At 35.9% G+C, this 20,134-nt stretch overlaps 1 protein-coding gene and 1 long non-coding RNA gene across 2 annotated transcripts in view; both read right to left on the minus strand.

Annotated features, from left to right (window-relative positions):
- The window catches only part of stard13b (StAR related lipid transfer domain containing 13b), a 107,996-nt gene extending 101,951 nt beyond the window's left edge, over positions 1–6,045 (minus strand). Inside the window, exons 1-2 of the mRNA XM_055196965.2 lie at positions 5,813–6,045; positions 25–1,072 (exon numbers count right to left, since the gene is read on the minus strand). Of these exons, the coding sequence (XP_055052940.2) occupies positions 25–957 (933 nt within the window). The 5' untranslated portion in view covers positions 958–1,072; positions 5,813–6,045. The remainder of the gene's footprint in view (positions 1–24; positions 1,073–5,812) is intronic.
- A 3,328-nt stretch (positions 6,046–9,373) lies between these two features.
- LOC129438291 (uncharacterized) lies at positions 9,374–19,638 on the minus strand. Its single transcript, XR_008642504.2, has 3 exons — positions 19,482–19,638; positions 19,283–19,383; positions 9,374–9,454 (listed from the first exon to the last, which is right to left on the minus strand). It is a non-coding gene; the product is annotated as an uncharacterized lncRNA (long non-coding RNA).
- Positions 19,639–20,134: the final 496 nt, after the last annotated feature.

A 20,134-nucleotide genomic window follows, 5' to 3' on the forward strand; every position in this document is an offset into this window, starting at 1 on the left:
CGAGAAAAACAACATCGCTCTCACCTCTGTACTACTGCTGTCTTCTTCTTCTGCCTCTAGACTGCTGGCGCTGGTGGGAGGCAGACTGGTGCTGGTACTCGCCCCTCCATAAGATCCTTTCCATCTCTGCTTGTCACATCCACCCCTCTGTCTTCTGAAACCAGTGAGAGCCTCCTTGTGCTTGGTCAGCTCTGGGAACACCTCATCATCTCCATGAAAGACCACATCAGGGCCTTCCTCCTCAGAAGAGGTCTCGCAGGCATCAGAGCTCTCGTTGGCTTGGACGTTCTGTATGAGACGTAAAAAGCCGTCGTAATCTGCAAAAGTGATGGAGCTGGGCTTGTGTTTGATGATCCGGGGTAGATCTGCAGATGTAGAGACTGGTAAAGGAGCGGAGTATGGGTACACATGGTGGGAGGGGCTTACTGGAGAGGATGCAAAATTGAAGGTGGGGCCTGAGAAAGATCTGATTAAGATGTTTGAGGCATCATGACTGTTAGATATCGAATTATTTGTGGTGTTTAACAAATGTTTGACCAGTGTCTTATTGTCCTCTTGATAGTTTGCTCGGTCAAATAGATGATAAGTACCATTCATCCTATGTTTTGGGCTTAGTATTGGATCAGAGGTGCTTGGTTTTTCTTTCTTGGTCACAGTGGTATCAAGGTTATATTTTGTCTTTGAATCAAGAAGAGGTCCATCTTTGCTGACTTGCATTGCAGCAATTTGACTCTTTGGTGAAAATATTTGGTGTTCAAGTGTTTGAGATGAAATATCTATGTGAGATTCGATAGGTATTAAACGACTACCTCTCTTTAAGGAAGTATCTATTAATGTCGGACTTTCATTTACAGCTGAATTGGCCATAGATGGTTCGGCTTTAAAAGCCATTTTGGGGACCTCTTGCAACTCCGATGACAGCTGTTCCTCTAAAGCCATCATGGGTGGATTGTCCATGTTTCAATCTACAGTTCAGATTTAGCCATAAGCAATATCCTGAAAAATCTTCCATATTCCAACATTTGGAGTAATCTAGATGCTTTGTGCAAATAAACACTTTGCACCAATCACCCTAAAAGAAGTAAAAAAAAACAGAAATTAGATACAGGTTGTTTAAAAAAACATTTGTTCATTTAGCAGAAATTTGGAATGTGGATAGCCGGGACACATTGGGAATAACAAAGAACTTTAAAGAAGGAGAACTGGGATAAAGACTGAATCTCAAATAGGCAGACTGGGGATAAAGCTAATCTCACAGAGGCAGAGTAGGGATAATGAAATCTTATAGATGCAAACATGGAATAACACGGAATCTTGCACAGGCTAAGTAGGGAATAACAGGGGATCTGAGGGGTTGAACATCTGGCTCAGACTGAGAGCATTCAAGTCTGGATCTGTTGAAGGCAAGACAGCGGTGACATCAGTGCAGCGAGGAATCTGGCTCCTCTCTCTCCAGTGTCTGATTTACAATGTACCCGTCCATTCATCAGGGGACCTAATTGTCCCAGACCAGGCTGTGGTTAGTGAACCTGCTAACCCCCTCATTACTACCCGCACTCAAAAAAACAAAACAAAAAAAACATACACGCATTTAAACACAGAAGCATTTTGATTGGTGGAGAAAAACAGCATTCCTTTCTGACACACTAGGTGATGAACGTCAACTACACAGCAAGACTTTTGCAAGATGATTTAAGAGACGTGAAATTGTGCCACGCAAGTTTGACTACTGAGTTGTGGTTTGTTTTGTAATATTTTCTATCTTAGTATACATTGTAAAAAGTGATTCGTTGTCTCAACATCTATGAGACATTATGATAAGTACAGTAGCTTTTACCTAAAATGTACATACTTTTTTAAATAAAGAAAGTCGAGTGAACTTAAATATTTGTGTAAATATAATGAAGTTTTTCTTGTTATTTTGACCTTAAATCTCCTCAAAAAGGATGCAAAAATGGTGCATATATATTTTAAGTAAATCCAACGTATCAGTTTTACAGTCTATAAATCAATTGCATTTGACAGCCCATAAAAATTTGTAAAATTAGCCATAACATCAAGAATATTTCAAGCAAAAATTAAAACGTCATTATTTACTCACCCTTATGTATTTACCCTTAATGTCTTTTAGAACTCAAACGCAGATTTTAAAAAAGTGTTGCTTGGGACTAAATAATGACAATATATTTCTATACTATTATACTAATATTACAGCCAAAATCAGTATTGTATTAGGTCAGTATTAAAAAGTAAATTCTTAATTTTACGCAAAATCTGAAATCTGGAATGACGAGTATGCGAACTTCACGCTAACTGGCTTGTTCGGTTAATTTAGCCTATTCAACCTTCCAGGTAAATTCTGTATGCTATGGTTTATCATTTAAATAACTGATAATATTACTTTTAACGTACAGACATCTATTCAGCCTGCTGTTCTGTCTGCTATTGTTTAGTTGAATAACTTGCCTTTCCAGATTAAATGTCTGTTCTTCGGCTTGGATTTTGTGAAATAATTTTCTAAATAAACGCGACGTATAGTCCACTGTGACTTATATATGTTATTTCGTCTTAATGACACATTTTTGAATGATGCAGCTTATACTCCGGTGCGGCTTATAGTCCGGAAAGTACGGTACGTGAGAGGCACTAGGGTGAAGGAAAAATGCCGGCTGTTGCTTGTTCTCACACGACAGGATCAAGCTTCTGTCATGCTAACACATTGACCGCAGGGGTTCTTGTGAAAAACTTTCCATTATTTTACTCGCAGTCAATGAAAATCGAGCAGGACAAAAACATTTTGCAGCTGATCGCTGTCAAAAAAGTTCAGCGACGACGTCCAAAAGATGACAGCAGCAATGACAGTGTTCTTAATATGACAAAGTAAGTGTTTTGATTAATGCCATTAATGTTATTTTTTTTAATCCGTGTATACCACTAGCCAACTAAATGAATATAACACGGCAAAGATGAATGCCAATTATATATTGAATCAATATGCTTCATGCCTAGAAAAACAGAGATCTATCTATCTCACTCTCTGTTTAATCTGTGATGTTGAATATGAGAAGGGGACCAGCTGGCAGCCCTGACAGTGGCCTTCGTTCATTTAACACATCACCCTGTGCTTGTAGCTCATTCTATCAACATCACACGCTCCACAAAAACATGGTCCAAGTTCATAACTGAGCCAGGAAAACACACACCTGCCCTTAGTAGAATCCTCAGGGTTTTAACCTTTCAAAGCTGATAAGAACAGTGACCAAACACCAGACAAGGTCAGCAACCCACAGCCACCTACAGACTTTCCACACGTCTCCCAGAACCTTCACACGTCATCTTTTAGAACAGGGTAGCTAGTTTCAACAGAAGCTGATCTAAGATGGTCCAAGTTTGTGGGCCTACTGTCTTGGACCAGCAACAAATCAGCAAACTGGTTTCTTAAGTACAGCAGCTGGTCAACTCAGCTCAAACCAGCTGTGTCTATCAGCTAAACAGATGCATTTGTCATTTAAAAAATTAATCACACAATAAAACCACTTATAATTAACCTCAAAATAAATTATGACCAGTCTTAAAATATAGGCTACACTTTATTCTACTACTCAAATGGTTTCGACCTCAGGGAACACATCATATTAAAATGCAAGAACTTTGGATGAAAGCGTCTATCAAATGCATAAACGTAAATGTATGCATAAATCCAGGGACAGCAGATGAAATTTTGCTTTGTAGCTAATTCTGGGGTAGTATCATTACTGTCCGTTGTCCCTGTCAAATAAAGAACTAAATAAATCAATCGAAACATTTAAACCTTAACTCGTGGACATGTCATGGATTAATTATTTTAAATTGAAAAGGCTTTATAAATGTGACCCCCGAACCACAAAACCAGTAATAAAAAGTTTTTTATGCCAAAAATTATTAGGATATTAAGTAAAGATCGTGTTTCATGAAAATCTGTAAAAATTTAAAATATTGATTCATGGTTATTATTATTATATAACTTTAAAGGCAACTTTCTCAATAGGTTGATTTTTCCCCAGATTTTCAAATAGTTGTATCCCGGCCATATCTTATGGTTACAAACATACATCAATGAAAGGCTTATTTATTCAGCTTTCATAATTATATATAATTCTCAATTTAAAAAATTGACCCTTGTGACTGATTTTGTGGTCCAGGGTCATAAATGTGAATATTACAATAGCATTACAATAGCAACTGCACTAACTTACAAGCTTAGATTTGTCAAAACACATAAATAAGGGCCAATAACAAGTTTACCAAAGCAGAAATGTTGTGTCCCTAATAAGAAACATTGTTGCAGAAATAACCCCTGTGATCTGGTCGACTCACCGCCTTCCCTTCAGTTCTTTTCTCTATAAACTGCCAGTTAAAGGAGGCCTCCTTATTCCCGTCTGTATAAAAGATTTAATCCAAACAGACGGGCCTGTTCTGCAGTGTGAATGGCACTCAAGCGTTCTACAAGGTTCTCGTTGAACGCAAAGTGTTGCAATACATGAAAAGAGGCCTGCAGTGTTTTCTTTACGCGCTGTAAGTGACTGTTAACTTAGCCGTTTTCATTCACTTTATAGGGATCATTATTATTTAACTACACTGTGAAGGTTTCGGCGGATGGTGTGTCTATGTAATGGTCCAATAAAAACTGTCACACGTGTGTAAGTTGAGAATACTGTACAACTCCTGCCGTATGATTTATGCTTTTGTGACACAGCGTCACGTTCCAGTACACTGAAAAAATGATTCATTGCATTTAATATTTTTTTTTTAAAGTAAGTGGTAACGTAAAGTAAAATATGAAACTTTTGTTTAAATGTAGCTTAAATGAATTGATTGCAACCACTTACCTTAAAAAAATTTATTAAATTCAATGAATCATTTTTTTCAGTGTATTCTACACACAATAATATCTACATTTTTTGGTATTTTAAACATATAACATATCAACATTTATGTACTCAATGCATGCCAATTTTTAAATTAACGTCAAGATTTAAGGTTAAATATCTATAACTGTATGTACACTATAAAAACCCAGTGTTGGGTCAAAAAGAATCACTGAAAAAAATGATTAATTGAATTTAATCAATTTTTTTAAGGTAAGTGGTTGCAATCAATTTATTTAAGCTACATTTAAACAAAAAAAGATTAGTAAAGTAAAATAAAATATAAAACTTTTGTTTAAATGTACTGTAGCTTAAATAAATTGATTGCAAACACTTACCTTAAAAAAATTGATTAAATTCAATGAATAATTTTTTTCAGTGAACCCAACTGTTTGGTTAAATTAACCCAGAAAATGTTTAAATTAAAACAACTCAGCTTTTGGGTTGAAATAGCTCTCATACATTAGGTAAAATTATAGTCCAACAGGTTAAGTTTGTCCCTTTTTGACCCAACGCTGGGTTGTGATGCAGGGTGTATATTTTAAATGCTATTACTGGTCACGGTTAATCACGTATTTGCTTCTTTTACAAATGTTAAAGACGTGTTCACTTTTACATAACCAATTAAAAAATATAATTTACATTTATTAATGTTGCACACCAAAATCTGACTTCCAAAGTGCTTCAGAATGAGCTACATTATGTGAAAAGCGTCTACCAAATGCATAAATATAAATGTTATTTGTGTCCCCTAAGTATTGAAGTGACTATAAAAACGCACACAAGACCATCTCAACATCTCTGTCATGGACCGTCATCCACCTGCAGTTAAGGGTCACCAACAGTTGACCAATGAAACACGTAAGCATTTGCCCAATGGATTTCAGTACAGTAATTCACAATACCTCAGAAGATCAGAATCTGCTAGAAAGTCCACAGGGTGTCAAGGCAATGATAAGAAACGTGAAAACTATCCAAGGTCCCGATAAAACCAAGAACCGAGTGTGTGCGGACACGCTGGGACTACGAGAGCTTCTCTCCTTCTCTCGGCGGATATTCAAAGCAACTTCTGCGCAAAGGTGCTGTCATCGCAAATTCCCAAGAATCCCCACAGGCAACGGGAAGCTTCAGCATGCAGTGACTAAGTCATTCAGAGCAAGAGTGGAAGGGGCTGAAGAATGTATAGTTGTTAGAATGATGGTTTGGGGGCGGGGTTACAGCTGAAGAGAGAGAGGGTGAGAGAGTGAGAGAGAGAGATACTGTTGTGTAAACAAGGCATTGCATACAGGATATTTGGATGTAAATGGCCTGCATTGGCTTTAAAGGAGAACAGAGTCATGTTTCATTGTGTGCTGGCCCTGTGGCTCTGACTTTAATCCAATGCGTTGGATGCATTCCAGGTTTAAATCCAGGAAAAACACTATGGATACTTGAGTACCCAATTGGTAGAGCATTGCGTTAGCTACGCAAAGGTTACGGTTTACAAATAGTGATGAAATATACTGTATGCTTTGAATGCACTGTAAGTCACTTTGGATAAAAGCGTCTGCCAAATATGCAAATGTAAATGGATACGTTATTAACAAATAGGAAAGTGTACACTGCAAAAAATGATTTACAAGAAAAAAATATTCTTAGTATTTTTGTCTTGCTTTCAGTAAAAATATCCAAAAATTCTCAAATTAAGATGCTCCCTCCCGATGAGCAAAACGACCCAAGAAAAAAAATCCTAGTCCCTAGACCAAAAACATCAAATTTAAGTGATTTTGTGAATAAAACAAGCAAATCTGCCAATGGGGTAAGCAAAAAAATCTTGAAAATTTTTCTTAAACACTAAATTCAAGAAAAATTAGCTTACCCCATTTTTTGCTTGTTTTATGCACAAAATCACTTAAATTTGATATTTTTGGTCTAAAAACTACACTTATTTTCTTAGGTCGTTTTGCTCATCAAGAAAAAGCATCTTAATTTAAGAATTTTTAGATATTTCTACTGAAAACAAGACAAAAATTCTAAGAATTTTCTTGAAAATAATTTTTTGCAGTGTAACATTAGAGAGGGCGGCGTATTTAATTTGATTAATTCGTTTAATTTTTATGTCAGAAGAGCTGTCTGGTCCGCTGTAAATACAATCACATAAAAGCTAAAAAAATGCAAAGATTTGTGTGTCCGTGTCTGAAATCTGTGCAACTGGGTGCACAGGATTGTGGGATATTGTAAGCAAAGGAAGATACTAAGTTTTATGGATTTTAAGATTCAGTAGGAAACTTATGGAAACTTGGTATGGATCTTGAATATTTAAAGGGATAGTTCACCCAAAAATGAAAATAATGACATTAAAGACTCACCCTCACGTTGTTCCAAACTTATAAGACATCCGTTCATCTTCGGGACACAGTTTAAGATTTAGATTTAGTCCAAGAGCTTGTTGACCCTTCATTGAAAATCTATGTACAGTATACTGTCCATGTCCAGAAAGGTAATAAAAACATAATCAAAGTAGTCCATGTGACATCAGTTGGTCAGTGGGTTAGAATGTGTTGAAGCATCGAAAAAACATTTTGGTCCAAAAATTTTAAAAAATCTGACTTTATTCAGCATTGTCTTCTCTTCTGCATCTGTTGTAAAGCGCATGCACGAGACTAAAGTCATGTGACTGCAGTTCGATGCTGCTGACGTGTTATCTGGTGCGGCCCAGTTTTTTTTTTTTTTTTTTTTGTGCGCCCGAGCTTTGTTTACAGTCTGAGGGAGACGCATGCTGTAAATTTGAAAAAAAGAAACATGTCCAAGGATAACAAGTCAGCCGCGTCACTGCAGTCACATGACTTTAGTCTCGTGCACGCGTTGTAAATGAAATTTAAAATTTAGATGTGTCCACCTTTCTGCGACAACCATATCGGACACGGTCTGCCGAAGGCCGAACTGGCCAATGTTTACGCTCGTCTGATAAAGTACCTCATTAAAATCCAGAGTTGATCTTCCTATGTGCTGCATTTCACTCTGTGGTGGAAAAACATCCATCTGCTCACTGTCGTTATCCTCTCACCCCGGAGGAAGCAACGGTTACAAATCAACATGGACTCCTCCTGACCCCATCCAAAGAGAGAGACAGAAAGATCTTCATTCACAAAATGCTCCTCCATTCTGCCTGCAGCCATTTCAGACTATCAACAATGCTTTCATGTCATCTACTCAAAGATGTACAACAAAACAGAGGCCTAAAAGGCAATTTATCTCAATGGGTTTCTTTTGCAACATATCAACACAAAACAACTTTCAAACTATGTCTGAACGGATTGAAATAAACTAAGACTTCTTATATACTGCAAGTAACAACCCTGTATCACGAAATTATGTACCTATAGTCACGTAATTTTGTGAGTGTTTTCCGTGACACTGACACGTTTTTCCGCCTTTTCGCGTGAACGTCAAGTATTTCTGTTTACGTGTCACTGTCACGTATTTGTTACCCAACTGTTTCGTCCTATTTTCTTACTATTGTTGCTTCGGTTTAGGGTTAGATTTACATAAAATGACATCCTTACCAAACCCAACTCTAACCCTACGGGCAACAATGGTTTAAAAATCATAAAAAATAAATTACAAAAAAAGGTATAAAACAATACTTAAAGTGAAATACTAACGCAAACACCAAATCTAACCATAAACCGAAGTGTAAATGGCTATAGGTACGTAATTTCGTGATACTTGGTTGCAAGTAAACACCAATTTGTTCCTTTAGATAAAAGCTTCTGACTAGAATAAACAAACAAAAGCAAGTAAAAAAAATATTTAGATTTTTTTGATGATTTTTTTCATAAACTCACAAACCCTCAGCAATTCTGTTATGTCGTAAATAAATAAGTACATCACGTTTTCATGAACTCACGTTTACTCGGCAAATTGTTTCAACAACACAACAGTCCTTCATCTCTCCCCCACTCCAACACTTCAGTTCTCAATAGCGCCACCTACAAAGCGGGCGGCGATACCACATCTCGCTCTCTGTTAACAATTATACTTAGCCGTTTGTTCATTATATTACCACAATACTAGAACTTTAAGCACCACTTATTTTGTAATAAATCTTTTAACATGACCTGTAACAAGGAATGCATAAATGTTATTACATGAACATCATTAAACTATGACATTTTGTAGGAAAGGTGTAGGCTGGCTTAAATTCCACGACATCCTCGTCGCCAATATGTTATGTCGTAAGTAAATAAGTATAACACGTTTTCATGAACTCACGTTTACTCTGCAACTTGCTTCAACAACACAACAGTCCTTCATCTCTCCCCCACTCCAACACTTCAGTTCTCAATAGCGCCACCTACAAAGCGGGCAGCAATACCACAAATTCCTCCATGAACGACCAGGGGTTCGTGGACCCTAGTTTGAAAAACTTGTTCGCAAAAAAAACCTACCTGCTTTTCAGATTTTTCCTCTCCTCTAAAATTTGCTTTCCTCTCCTCTAAAATTTGCAGATGATCTAAACAATTTCCTTAATGTCTCGTAATTTACTCCGATTCTCCAGGATCCATCTGCAATTAAAAAAGATATAAAAATGAAACATAACTTATAAAAATTCTTCCAAAAGCACATTATCAAATGCTACTCAATTTTATTAACATGCATAAAGAGCTTTCATAGCACTATAGTGCATGGACATAATTTCCCATTTCCTCATTTCAAGAAATACAACTGAGACAAAGTCAATACATAAATCATAGTTTAGAAAACTAAGTCTTTTGAGCTAGGAAAAAGCAAAAACCCCCACACAGAGATTACATAATTGACTACATTATTAAAGGATTACTCATCTTTCATAAAAAAGCCCAATAATTTACTCACCCCCATCCAAGATGTTTATGTAAGGTCACGCTGGCACATTACAAGGCTAGTGCAAGAAAATTTCTGGTTAAAAAGTACTTATTTTTATGCTTTTGGCAAAAATGACGATCGTTTTGCTAGATAAGACCCTTATGTCTCTGTTGCGATCATTTATAGCCCTTTGAAGCTGCATTGAAACTGCAATTTTAAATTGCATTGAAACTGCTGAGGTCCACTAAATGGATAAAAATCCTGGAATGTTTTCCCCAAAAAACTAAAATGTAAAAGAAATAAACATCTAGGATGACATGGGGGTGAGTAAATTATTGGGATTTTTTATAAAAGTTGAGTAATCCTTTAACATCACTGTATATACTTAAAAATATTTGCATGCAAAGTTACATCTAGCAGGTAACCCACGACAAACGATCCTCCTCTACAATATAGAGTCTATAAGTAAAAATCCAATTGTGATTCAAGCCAAAGAATACAGTAGTCATATAAATGACATTTCCAGCTTTTCATGCTTAAATCCAAAAAACCAAAACACCCACTTTCAGCCTGGTTATGCCTACTAGAAATGTTTTCTTCCTTTAATCCCCATTTGATATTAGTAATAACCCTCAATTCATAACCAGCAAAATGATGAAATAATAAAGAAATGCTGAATGGCAGCCAAAACCGGCTCAGCGTGGTTGTTGGTACGGCCAAAATTTACTCTGAGACTCTATAATCTTCAAAGCCACCCAAGCGAGAAAAAGTAAGACCTACACAAAAAGAGAGGGCTTACAGTATGTTACCGCCGGTGTGTACTACAGTACATGGGGATAGCCACTAGGGCAGCAGATGAAAAGAAACATGCTGAGCGATTGGCAGAACTGTATGAATGGATGTCTTTATTTGCAGTAATGGAGACCTAGAGGTGATTTGACCCTTTCTTCAAGCTGCAGGGGGTTAAAGAGAGTCCGGCTGGATTTTCATGTGGCTCAGGCAAATAGTCCCTCTGATCTACCCAGCTTTGAAAGCAGCCCTGAGACAAGTGGTAAAACACGAAAGTCCCCATGTGAAAATACAGTCGTTTTGACTGATCGTTGGGCATGATCTGCATTCAAACAACCCAAAAAAGCTGTTCTGTTAATCATTAAAGCCATGACTTGTGACAGACAATGCTGCAAAAACATTATTTATTTAAAAGATGCATCTGAAAATTAATCTCTAGCCTAAAGAAATGAACTCCATTTACTAAACTTTAAAGCTCACGTAACACACGCTGTTTCTGCATTTCTGATGTTAATCTGGAGTACCTATAGAGTAGTATGACATCCTTTATATCTCCGAAGAGTCTTTAGTTTAATCAGATTTATAAAAGAAAGATTAGCTTTACCGAATCTTTCAGATAACGTACGAAAAAATGAAAAAGGAGGAGTTATACCGCGGGTGGAGCGAGTACGAGTCATGCAACACTATACAACACTGTTTAACTTATGATTCACTACATGTTCGTGTCATTTATATAATATGCACGCGCCTATTTCCAAAAAAAGACAGAAGTCTTACTTACCGAATGCAACTCATGACACAAGCAAAACTCCGCTGCTACCCCGGATAATAAACTATATCCATTGTTTTCATAAGGCTGGATTTCTTCTCCTTACATCCAAAAACACACTTCTTCTTTCGTGCCATTGTTGAGTTTTGAAATTAAACAAAGCTGTCGCGTGATTTGATGTTTGCAAGTTCTAGCGTCTCCCGCTGATTGACAGGTGGGCGGGGTTTTCTGGGGAAAGTGCCCATATAAAGAAGTGATACGTATAGGAACCCCTGAAACATCAGCTGGACCTGTAATCGAAAAAAACTTTCCGAAACTTGTACGAACGCTTGCGAAGTGCATTCGGCACAGAAATACTCTGTAACACGCCCAAATGCTTTTTTGACACTTTGCCTACATTTAGCATGAGGAAACAACTCTATAACTGTGTTAATAAGTCAGAATGCTTGAAATACCATTGAACCACCCCTTTAAAAAACGTTGGGTTGTCTCATCCCATGGTTAGGACAAATATGGACAAACCCAACAGCAACAACACTACATAACATGCAACTGACATTGCCAAACCTTTTCTTCTCTCTAACCTACTGACAATATTTTGTTACAGAATATGTAAAATGATCAGATGATCTTCGTATTATCTTTTTGTTGAATGTCATATTACTGTAAAAATTAACTAAAATAAATCAGATAAAAAAGCTGCAGCTGCCTACGTCTTTTGAGTTTTGAGGCTCAAAACAGACGCGTGTGCACGAAAGATGATTCGCCTTATAAGGAATCATTATTGTAGCACCAGATTTTACTCTCATCCTGAAATGCACGGATTTTAAAAGCTTTGTATCCCTGATTGGCCAGCTGATCTGTACGTTGTGATTGGCCTGAATACGTCTAATGTCGGCCGGAATTGTGACGCTCCTTACCATGTTTGAAAGATTCGCTCACAATGCAATGCTATAAGGAGTTAACTTACAGGCTGTGAGTCCAAAGCGGGAGGAATTATGATAATGTCGATCTTTACTACATCACCAATAACAGGAAGTGACCTGTTGCCTACAATCCGTGTGTTTGTTGTAGTCCAAGAAAAGAGATTTACGTTGGAAACAATAACTCGCATCGTTTACTTTGGGGTTTGTACCTTTTGCATATTGTTAACATGTAATAATACACACTTACACACCAAAGGAAATGTAAAAACGTGAATTGGACCATAGGTGAATTGGAAAATGGTGCACTTTAGACAATTTCAAAATAAATTAAACTTAAATGTTTCACTTTAAGTTAAAAAAATTAACTGAAGTCATTTTTTTTAAGTTGATCCAGCTTTTACTTTTTACAGTGTACGAATGGCTGATGCAACCCTATACTCTGTTTCAGATTTCCAACCCCACAATATTTCCTCACACACTGTCTTACTGTATCTACAGTTGTCAGTCACACACATCCACACCACAAACCATATGCCAACTCCCTAAAATATGACACCATCGCCAACTCCATACATCTTGTAAAATCTAAAACTATTTACATACCTCACACTGCACATATCAGTGCCACAGCTTGATGCTTTTCATGGAGAGTCTCCATGAAAACTTTTTTTAGTCATTGTTGGCATCTCTGCCTTGATGTCATGAGGTCAACAGGGGGCTCGTATTGTCTACAAATGTACACAAAAAGGTTAACCAGCAGTCAAACTCATAACTAAGATCATAATTATCATAAGAATGTCGAAGTATTAAAAATATAGCATTATTGTCATAACAAGCCAGTGCAGGAGGCTTTAAGCAAAGAAAAAGTTCAAGTATCTGTTTACGACATTCCACAGATTCATGTGGAAATGAAGCTATTGTATCACTGTTTGCTTTTTTCTAAGTACAGATTATGCAGCTTTATTCAGCTCTGAAAAGATTGAGCACATTGGTAGGTACATCAGCGAAAACTGTGGGCGATATGGAGGGTTGTTGAAAAATGTGAGTATGCGGTTTGTCTACTGTAAAAACGGCGAAGAAAGGAACAACCTGGCAATACTTTAATAGCCGCCTGACATCAATCTAGGCCCAAAAAAATGCGAGGGACAGGAAAATAACAGCAATCCTTTGTACGATACGTTTCATGCTCAAACCACTTGAAGTTTCAAGCCTCGACCTACGCTGTACCCACGGCCTCCACTTGGGATTCAGACGCTTATGTAACATTTAACAGCCTCCATAAAAGAAAAACAACACAAAAGACACGGATGAATAAAACAAACACTCAAGCATCGCAACCTGTCAGAACATTCCAGCGATGCATTTATCTTCGACTCAATATTCCCATTCCGTTTCAATTCTCTGACAGATTCCCGACATTCCAGAAAGCTTGGGCAGGTGTTCCGCATTATCTCTTCAGCTCTCGCTGCGGTTCCGTCTGCACCCTAAGACTCCCGACCCATCGCTATAAATCTGACTTAATGCCTTCGGTGGTAACTAACTCATCGAGCGATGTGAGTCATTCTGTAGTTTGTGCTAGTTCTTAAAGAGAGGCAATGGATCAAAGTCCTCACTTTGTTCTCCAAATTGCATCCAAGCCCATCAAATCATATGGTTTTGGTGGTGTTGCACAATAGCAAAACGACTGCTGAGATGGCACTGACCCATGTATATAGTCTTACTGATGCATAGAAAGAAAGTGTTGGAAGGTTTCAAGTATGGAATCTACTTTAAAGAGAACCTATATGGTCTGATTCCCCTTTTTTAGATTTCCTTTGGTGTGTAAGTGTGTATTAGTACATGTTAACTATATAAACTATATAAACAACATTTATAATGTACCTCTGATGTACTATTATAACTCTTTAGGTGCAATGGTGTACTTTTTGAAAGGGTACCCCGACCCAGAGAGAGCTAGGGACCATTTTGACAATTTTCGGTGAAAGGCAACATGAAAGCTGCTTTCATTTAAAGTTAAATTTGAGCTCAGTTGCAGCATTCAGCATTGCATTAGCAGCGCAAAGGTCATGGGTTGATCTCAGAGAACATACATCCTGATGAAATGTACTTTGCCAATGCCAGTTGTGTAAATGTAAAACTATGATGTAGTTTTGCATTTCAAAAGAATTTGCAGTTAAAGTTTCGTTTTGGGTTAGCTATAATTGGGTGATTCTCACGAAACCATTGAAACACCACGGCACTAATGATTTTAGCTTTAAAACGTGTAATATAGTAACATTAAAAAGCATCAGAATTAACACAATACTGTGTTCTACCTTGCACAATGTGTGATTTCAACATAAGAATTTATAATTGGAAATTTTATCTCATTTTCTGCTGAAATTCTCATTACCGCAATGTGTCCGGCTGTGTTTGAACATGCGTTATGTTGTAATTTAATAAAATTAACACAAAAATATTAAGAAAAAAATAAATGGATGTTTTGCTAGACTACTTTAGATGACAGAAAAAATATTTACTGAATATTCATGTATAATAATAATGAAGAAATATTAGGAATATGATGTGTCCATGCCTGATGTTCTCATCCTCCGCAACACTTTTTAAGAACAGTTTAAGCACACATACAGAATTTTAATAAAGTTTGATTTTGAGTGACCAAGCACATGGACCAGTTACTTCAAGATGGCTACCAGGTAAGATCATTTTTTTTACAGTTAATTTGAAATATTGTCTTGTCAGAATGCTTACACGACATTTTGATTATCATTACCGCAACAGATGCTTATTAAATGTTAATTTAATTAATAGAAGCATAATACTTTGATTTTAAATGCATGTGCAGAATCTCCAAATTATGTTCTTTCAGGTTTGTCATGTCATTTTGAAAATATGTCAGTGTTGATGTTTTCTGACTGTTGCGGTAATGAGATTTTTTAGGACTACTTTTTTAAATTATGTTACAAAAAGTGTTAAATGATAAGTAAAAGTTTTTAAATTAATGTTCCCATTTACTCCAGACTTTGTTTTTCAATGTCTGGTGGGAAAAAAAAAATGTAAGCAATTTTTACATTTTCATGCTTGACATTTTTAAAACCAAGTTTTCGTGAGAATCACCCAATTACTGTATAAGATCACATTACGGATTATGAATAGGATAAGCCATTAATAAATAAGAGTACATGTGTGAAGGAAGATCAGATACTCCCATTATATAGATGATCCATCAACAGTTCTCAACACAATATTGCATTGCTAATCTAAAAGCTTCATTGTGTGTCTATCAGTGGATTTTCCTATTAGCTGTATTTCAGCATGACACATTAGAAACATTTTTGAAATATCTCAGGTTTTAAATATTGGTTCGGGTTTACATTTACATTCCATAAAATCTCCAGCGTCTCATATTTTAAGCATTTCGCCCGGATTTCAGGCCATGTGGCAATAGATGACAACATTCCGCAGATTTATGAATAATAGGAATGTCATTTCGTTGGCTGTGAGGCTGACTACATGATAGGTTGGTGACTTCCCCAGAGGATTTTGAGAAACCGCAGTGTTGATATTTTCCCTCATTTGTGCTCATGGGGTTTGTAGATGTCTAGATTCATTGCAAAACCAACAGCAGGGCTGCTGGGGTGTCTGACGCCAGCTGAAAATACTCCAGGTTGAAGCAAAAATCAGAAAAATGCCTCAGAATAAAAGGGTTAGATACGCTAAACTAACAAAGGATACAATGCAAGACATGTATACACCAATTTTAACGTCAAAATTTAGCAGGTTTTTAGTTATTAGCTTTTTGTGGAACACAATTGTTTAAAATATCTTTAGACAGATTTTTTCTATTCAACTGCAAAACGTACAGAAGAAGCTTTACTATACAATACTATAATTTTTACCCACAATGCACTCTGATTTTGAATGTAAATTTGCAAGATGAAGCCGTGAATGGATTTAGCTGAAGGATACTGAGATGACACACCACAAATGAATTTTTTTGCATATTTATGTTTACTTGTGTTAGTTCTTGCTGACAGTTACTTTCTACTTTTTTAAAATAAACAATTAAATAAATGTAGACAGTAACCATTATTTTAAATACATAAATATTTTATTAGGGCTGTTAAAATATTACGAATAATCGCATAAAAAAAGTTTTTTTTTTGCAAAATTTATGTGTGTGAACTGTGTGTAATTATTTTATATATCTATATATATATATATAGACCGTTTCATCGGACGCACGTGATACAAGTCTGGATCCGAACCTTACTTCCGGTTTCGTTTTTTTTAAGGTCTGACTAGTTGCTAAACTGATCTATTGAACAAATGCCTCATCGAAAATAACAAATGTATTGGTTTCCTAGGTAATCTATGTGTTGTTTTTTTGCTTGTTATATAAATAAACTACATTTAAATAACTTCTGTTATTTATTCTTAGCGGAGTTTACCGGAAGTTACGTGCAGCCGCTTGTTTATGTTGTTACTGCTGAAACGGTCTAATATATATATAGCTAGCTGCCAGTAACTTACTGTAGATTTTACATTTATGTTATTTACTGACAACAGTTTGTTCAAAGGTAAATGAACATAAAACATTTTCAGTCTTTATCTTCTACAGTAAGTTACTGGCAACCAGCTGCATAATTACAGCAAATTTTATATATATAAATACACACACATTAATGTTTGCATTTAAGAAACATTTACATATGTTTACATATATTTTGATATATTATAAATATAAATAAAAAATATACCTATATAAAATTTTTTCTTAAATTGATACATGTATGTGTGTATTTATATACATAATAAATACACACAGTACACGCACACACATATTGTGCAAGCACAAACTTTTATTTTGTATGTGGTTAATCGCGATTAATCTTTTAACAGCCCTAATTTTTATTAAATATAATAAATAAACATAAAAGTAAATAAAAATACACTTGAAATGCAGTTGGGTGATTCTCACGAAATCCAGATTTAGAAGGTGTCCAGCATCAGATTTTTTAAAAGCCCTTGAAGCCAATTTTTGTTTGCACATATAAGATTAAGGTCTGAACTTACTATAACCATTACTTTTAGAGGATTAAAAAAAAATTCCTATAAAATTATTTACATTTTTTTAGATTATCATTATCAAAAATAATCATTACTGCAACATGATATAACATGAAATATATGCATTTACAAACTCATGGATGAGAAAATTGGTAATAGCACATGTTTCTTTATTGTTAATGTTTATAGTATAATGTGTACTGAGGCTTTTTATTTTTTAGATTTTGTCATGGACACATTGCGGTAATGAAAATTTTCCCCTTAAATTTGGAAAAATCCAAAAAATGTATTTGTTACTATATAACTGTATGCTTCTTATTTTGATAGCATTTACTTTTTTATCAAAATGTTTCATGACACCTCACTAGTCTAATTCTGTGAGAATCATCAAGTTGTTTTTTGTTCTCTCCATTACTAATTAAAACAGTGAACATGGCAAATGTGACAAACAGTAAGAAAGATCGTACGTTTCACAGTACGATCAATAAAGGTGTAAGCGTTATGTTTATGACAAATCTCCGTGACAGTACTTGCGCATGCATGGTATTTATCAGGGTATGAAATTGTTACTCATTTTCATTCACTACATGAAGTAAAATGTCATTCGCTACATAGGGAATATTAAAAGAGCACACAGTTTTGGACACAGCTTTAGTTCTTATGATGTAACCGAATGTCATGATGTTAGACATAAACTACAGGTCTCAAAGAGGCAGATTATTAGTGAGTAATTTCTTATCATTCTCTAACAACCTAATTTTTGTGGTTTTCAAAAGTTTTAAAGAGCACCTATTGTCCGATTCACGTTTTTACATTTTCTTTGGTGTGTAAGTGTGTATTAGTACATATTAAGGATATGCAAAAGGTACAAACCCCAAGGTAAACCATGACGCGAGTTATCGTTTCCAACGTAAATCTCTTTTCTTGGACTACAACAAACACACGGATTGTAGGCAACAGTTTACTTCCTGGGATTGGTGATGTAGACAAGACTGACAATATCATAATTCCTCCCACTTCAGACTCAGCCTGTAAGTTAACTCCTATTAGCATCAGAGTGTTTGAGGAAGACAGGGATATCTGAAGCTACAAAAATGTACGGTATGTGGAAAATAATGTGTTTTTTTAACCATAAACCACACAAACACATTGTATTATACCAAATACACAAAATAACGTTGTTTTTAGCAATAAAATATGTGCACTTTAAAGTCCCCCTATGGTGAAAATCAAGTTTTTATTGTTGTTTATATGTCTATGATTTAACATGTGCAAATTCATCATTCAACAACATTGCTGAGTATTTTCTCCATAAAATTGGAGTTTATCAAGACAGTCTAATTTCAGTGGTGAGAAACTGTCTCAGTTTCTTACATCTCAGACTCTGCGCTGAACTGATCGCAGCACAGCTGCTTCAGCACGGCTAATGTGATGCTCACACATGCAGTGTGAAAGCTGTAACCTGTGCATTGTGTGACACCAGACTTAGCAGTTGTGTGTCTGAGACTGTCGAATGTAGCATCTATGTACATATATTTATGGTCCGAGATGCGAAAAGAGTGCAAAAGAGTGAGGTGGGGACTCATTTGCATATTCATAAACCCACATATACTAAATGAGGCAAGAGTGTAGTTACATTTAAGTTGTTGTTTTAAAGGATGAAGAAATTAATATCCCAGGAAAAAAATTACATATGCTTTTACGATGCTCAAAGATGAGCTTTAAGTGATAAAATTAAGGACTACAGGGGACTTTAAACCTCATTAAAGACAGCCTCCATTAAATGAACGGTATGAAAAAAGACTTTTGTGAAGATTCTAAAAGATTTTTTAATTTCATAATTTTGGTTAAACTATTCTTTATGAAGCATTTTTTAAGTGTGTGTTTACATTACACATCTTTCATAGTTACATGACAGTGAATGATGGACGCTTATTTAGTGACTCATCTGATTATCAACATTGGACATATGAGAGCAGTAACCTGTCACAAACCCTGTTATTTCAGCGGTGTAAATCTGTGCCTTCCTGTGATGATCAGTGTGATATTGTGACAGATTACATACTGGTGGTGGTGTGTAGATACATGACCCCAGCTGTGTTTGGAAGAGAAAAAGGCAAGCGCGTCAGAAATATTCACCGGAAAGACTGAAAGTGCAAATTAATTCACTTTACAAACATACTCGTACCTCACCTGCCTTGACTTGCTCCATCGATGGGCAACATCAGCGAACGAATTCCTTCAACAGAAAAGCTGAAGCCGACACGAGGAAGTTGGATTATGATGGCCAAATATTGAGCACGTAGTTTGATCAGGTTGTTCACTAAAAGTAAAATTTTTTGTAAGCTTGTTTCACTGAGTGATCATAAAAGAAAGAAAGAATAAAAGAAGGGGCAAATGAGACAAATCTTAAACAGGATACGTCTTGTAAAATCGGAAAAAAATCTGATTTTGGGGTAAATTATCCCTATAACTTTAAAAACAGTACACCTTAAAAGTATAATTTAGTTTTATGTTTCAGGAAAAAATGTGCTACACAAATTAGGTTATATCTAAAACTTGAAGCTGATGTGAAACACAAGATTAACCAAATGGAGCAGAATTGTATCTTAATTTAAGCAATAAACCAAAGTTTCATTCATAGACACCAGCACATACAAAAACACTATACAATCGACAAAAGATATTATGTTTGGCAACGCATGAACATCTTGGCCTGTTCTTACATTCAGACTAAAAACTAGTAGTGCAGGTCAGAAGAGGTTTCTGATTAGATATGCATTTCAAAACTTCAGTTTTGGCTTCTGCTGGGTTCACAAAGGCCAAGCTTGTTCAAACATGGAAAC

The sequence above is a fragment of the Misgurnus anguillicaudatus genome, chromosome 24, assembly GCF_027580225.2.
Source record: "Misgurnus anguillicaudatus chromosome 24, ASM2758022v2, whole genome shotgun sequence".
Taxonomy (NCBI): domain Eukaryota; kingdom Metazoa; phylum Chordata; class Actinopteri; order Cypriniformes; family Cobitidae; genus Misgurnus; species Misgurnus anguillicaudatus.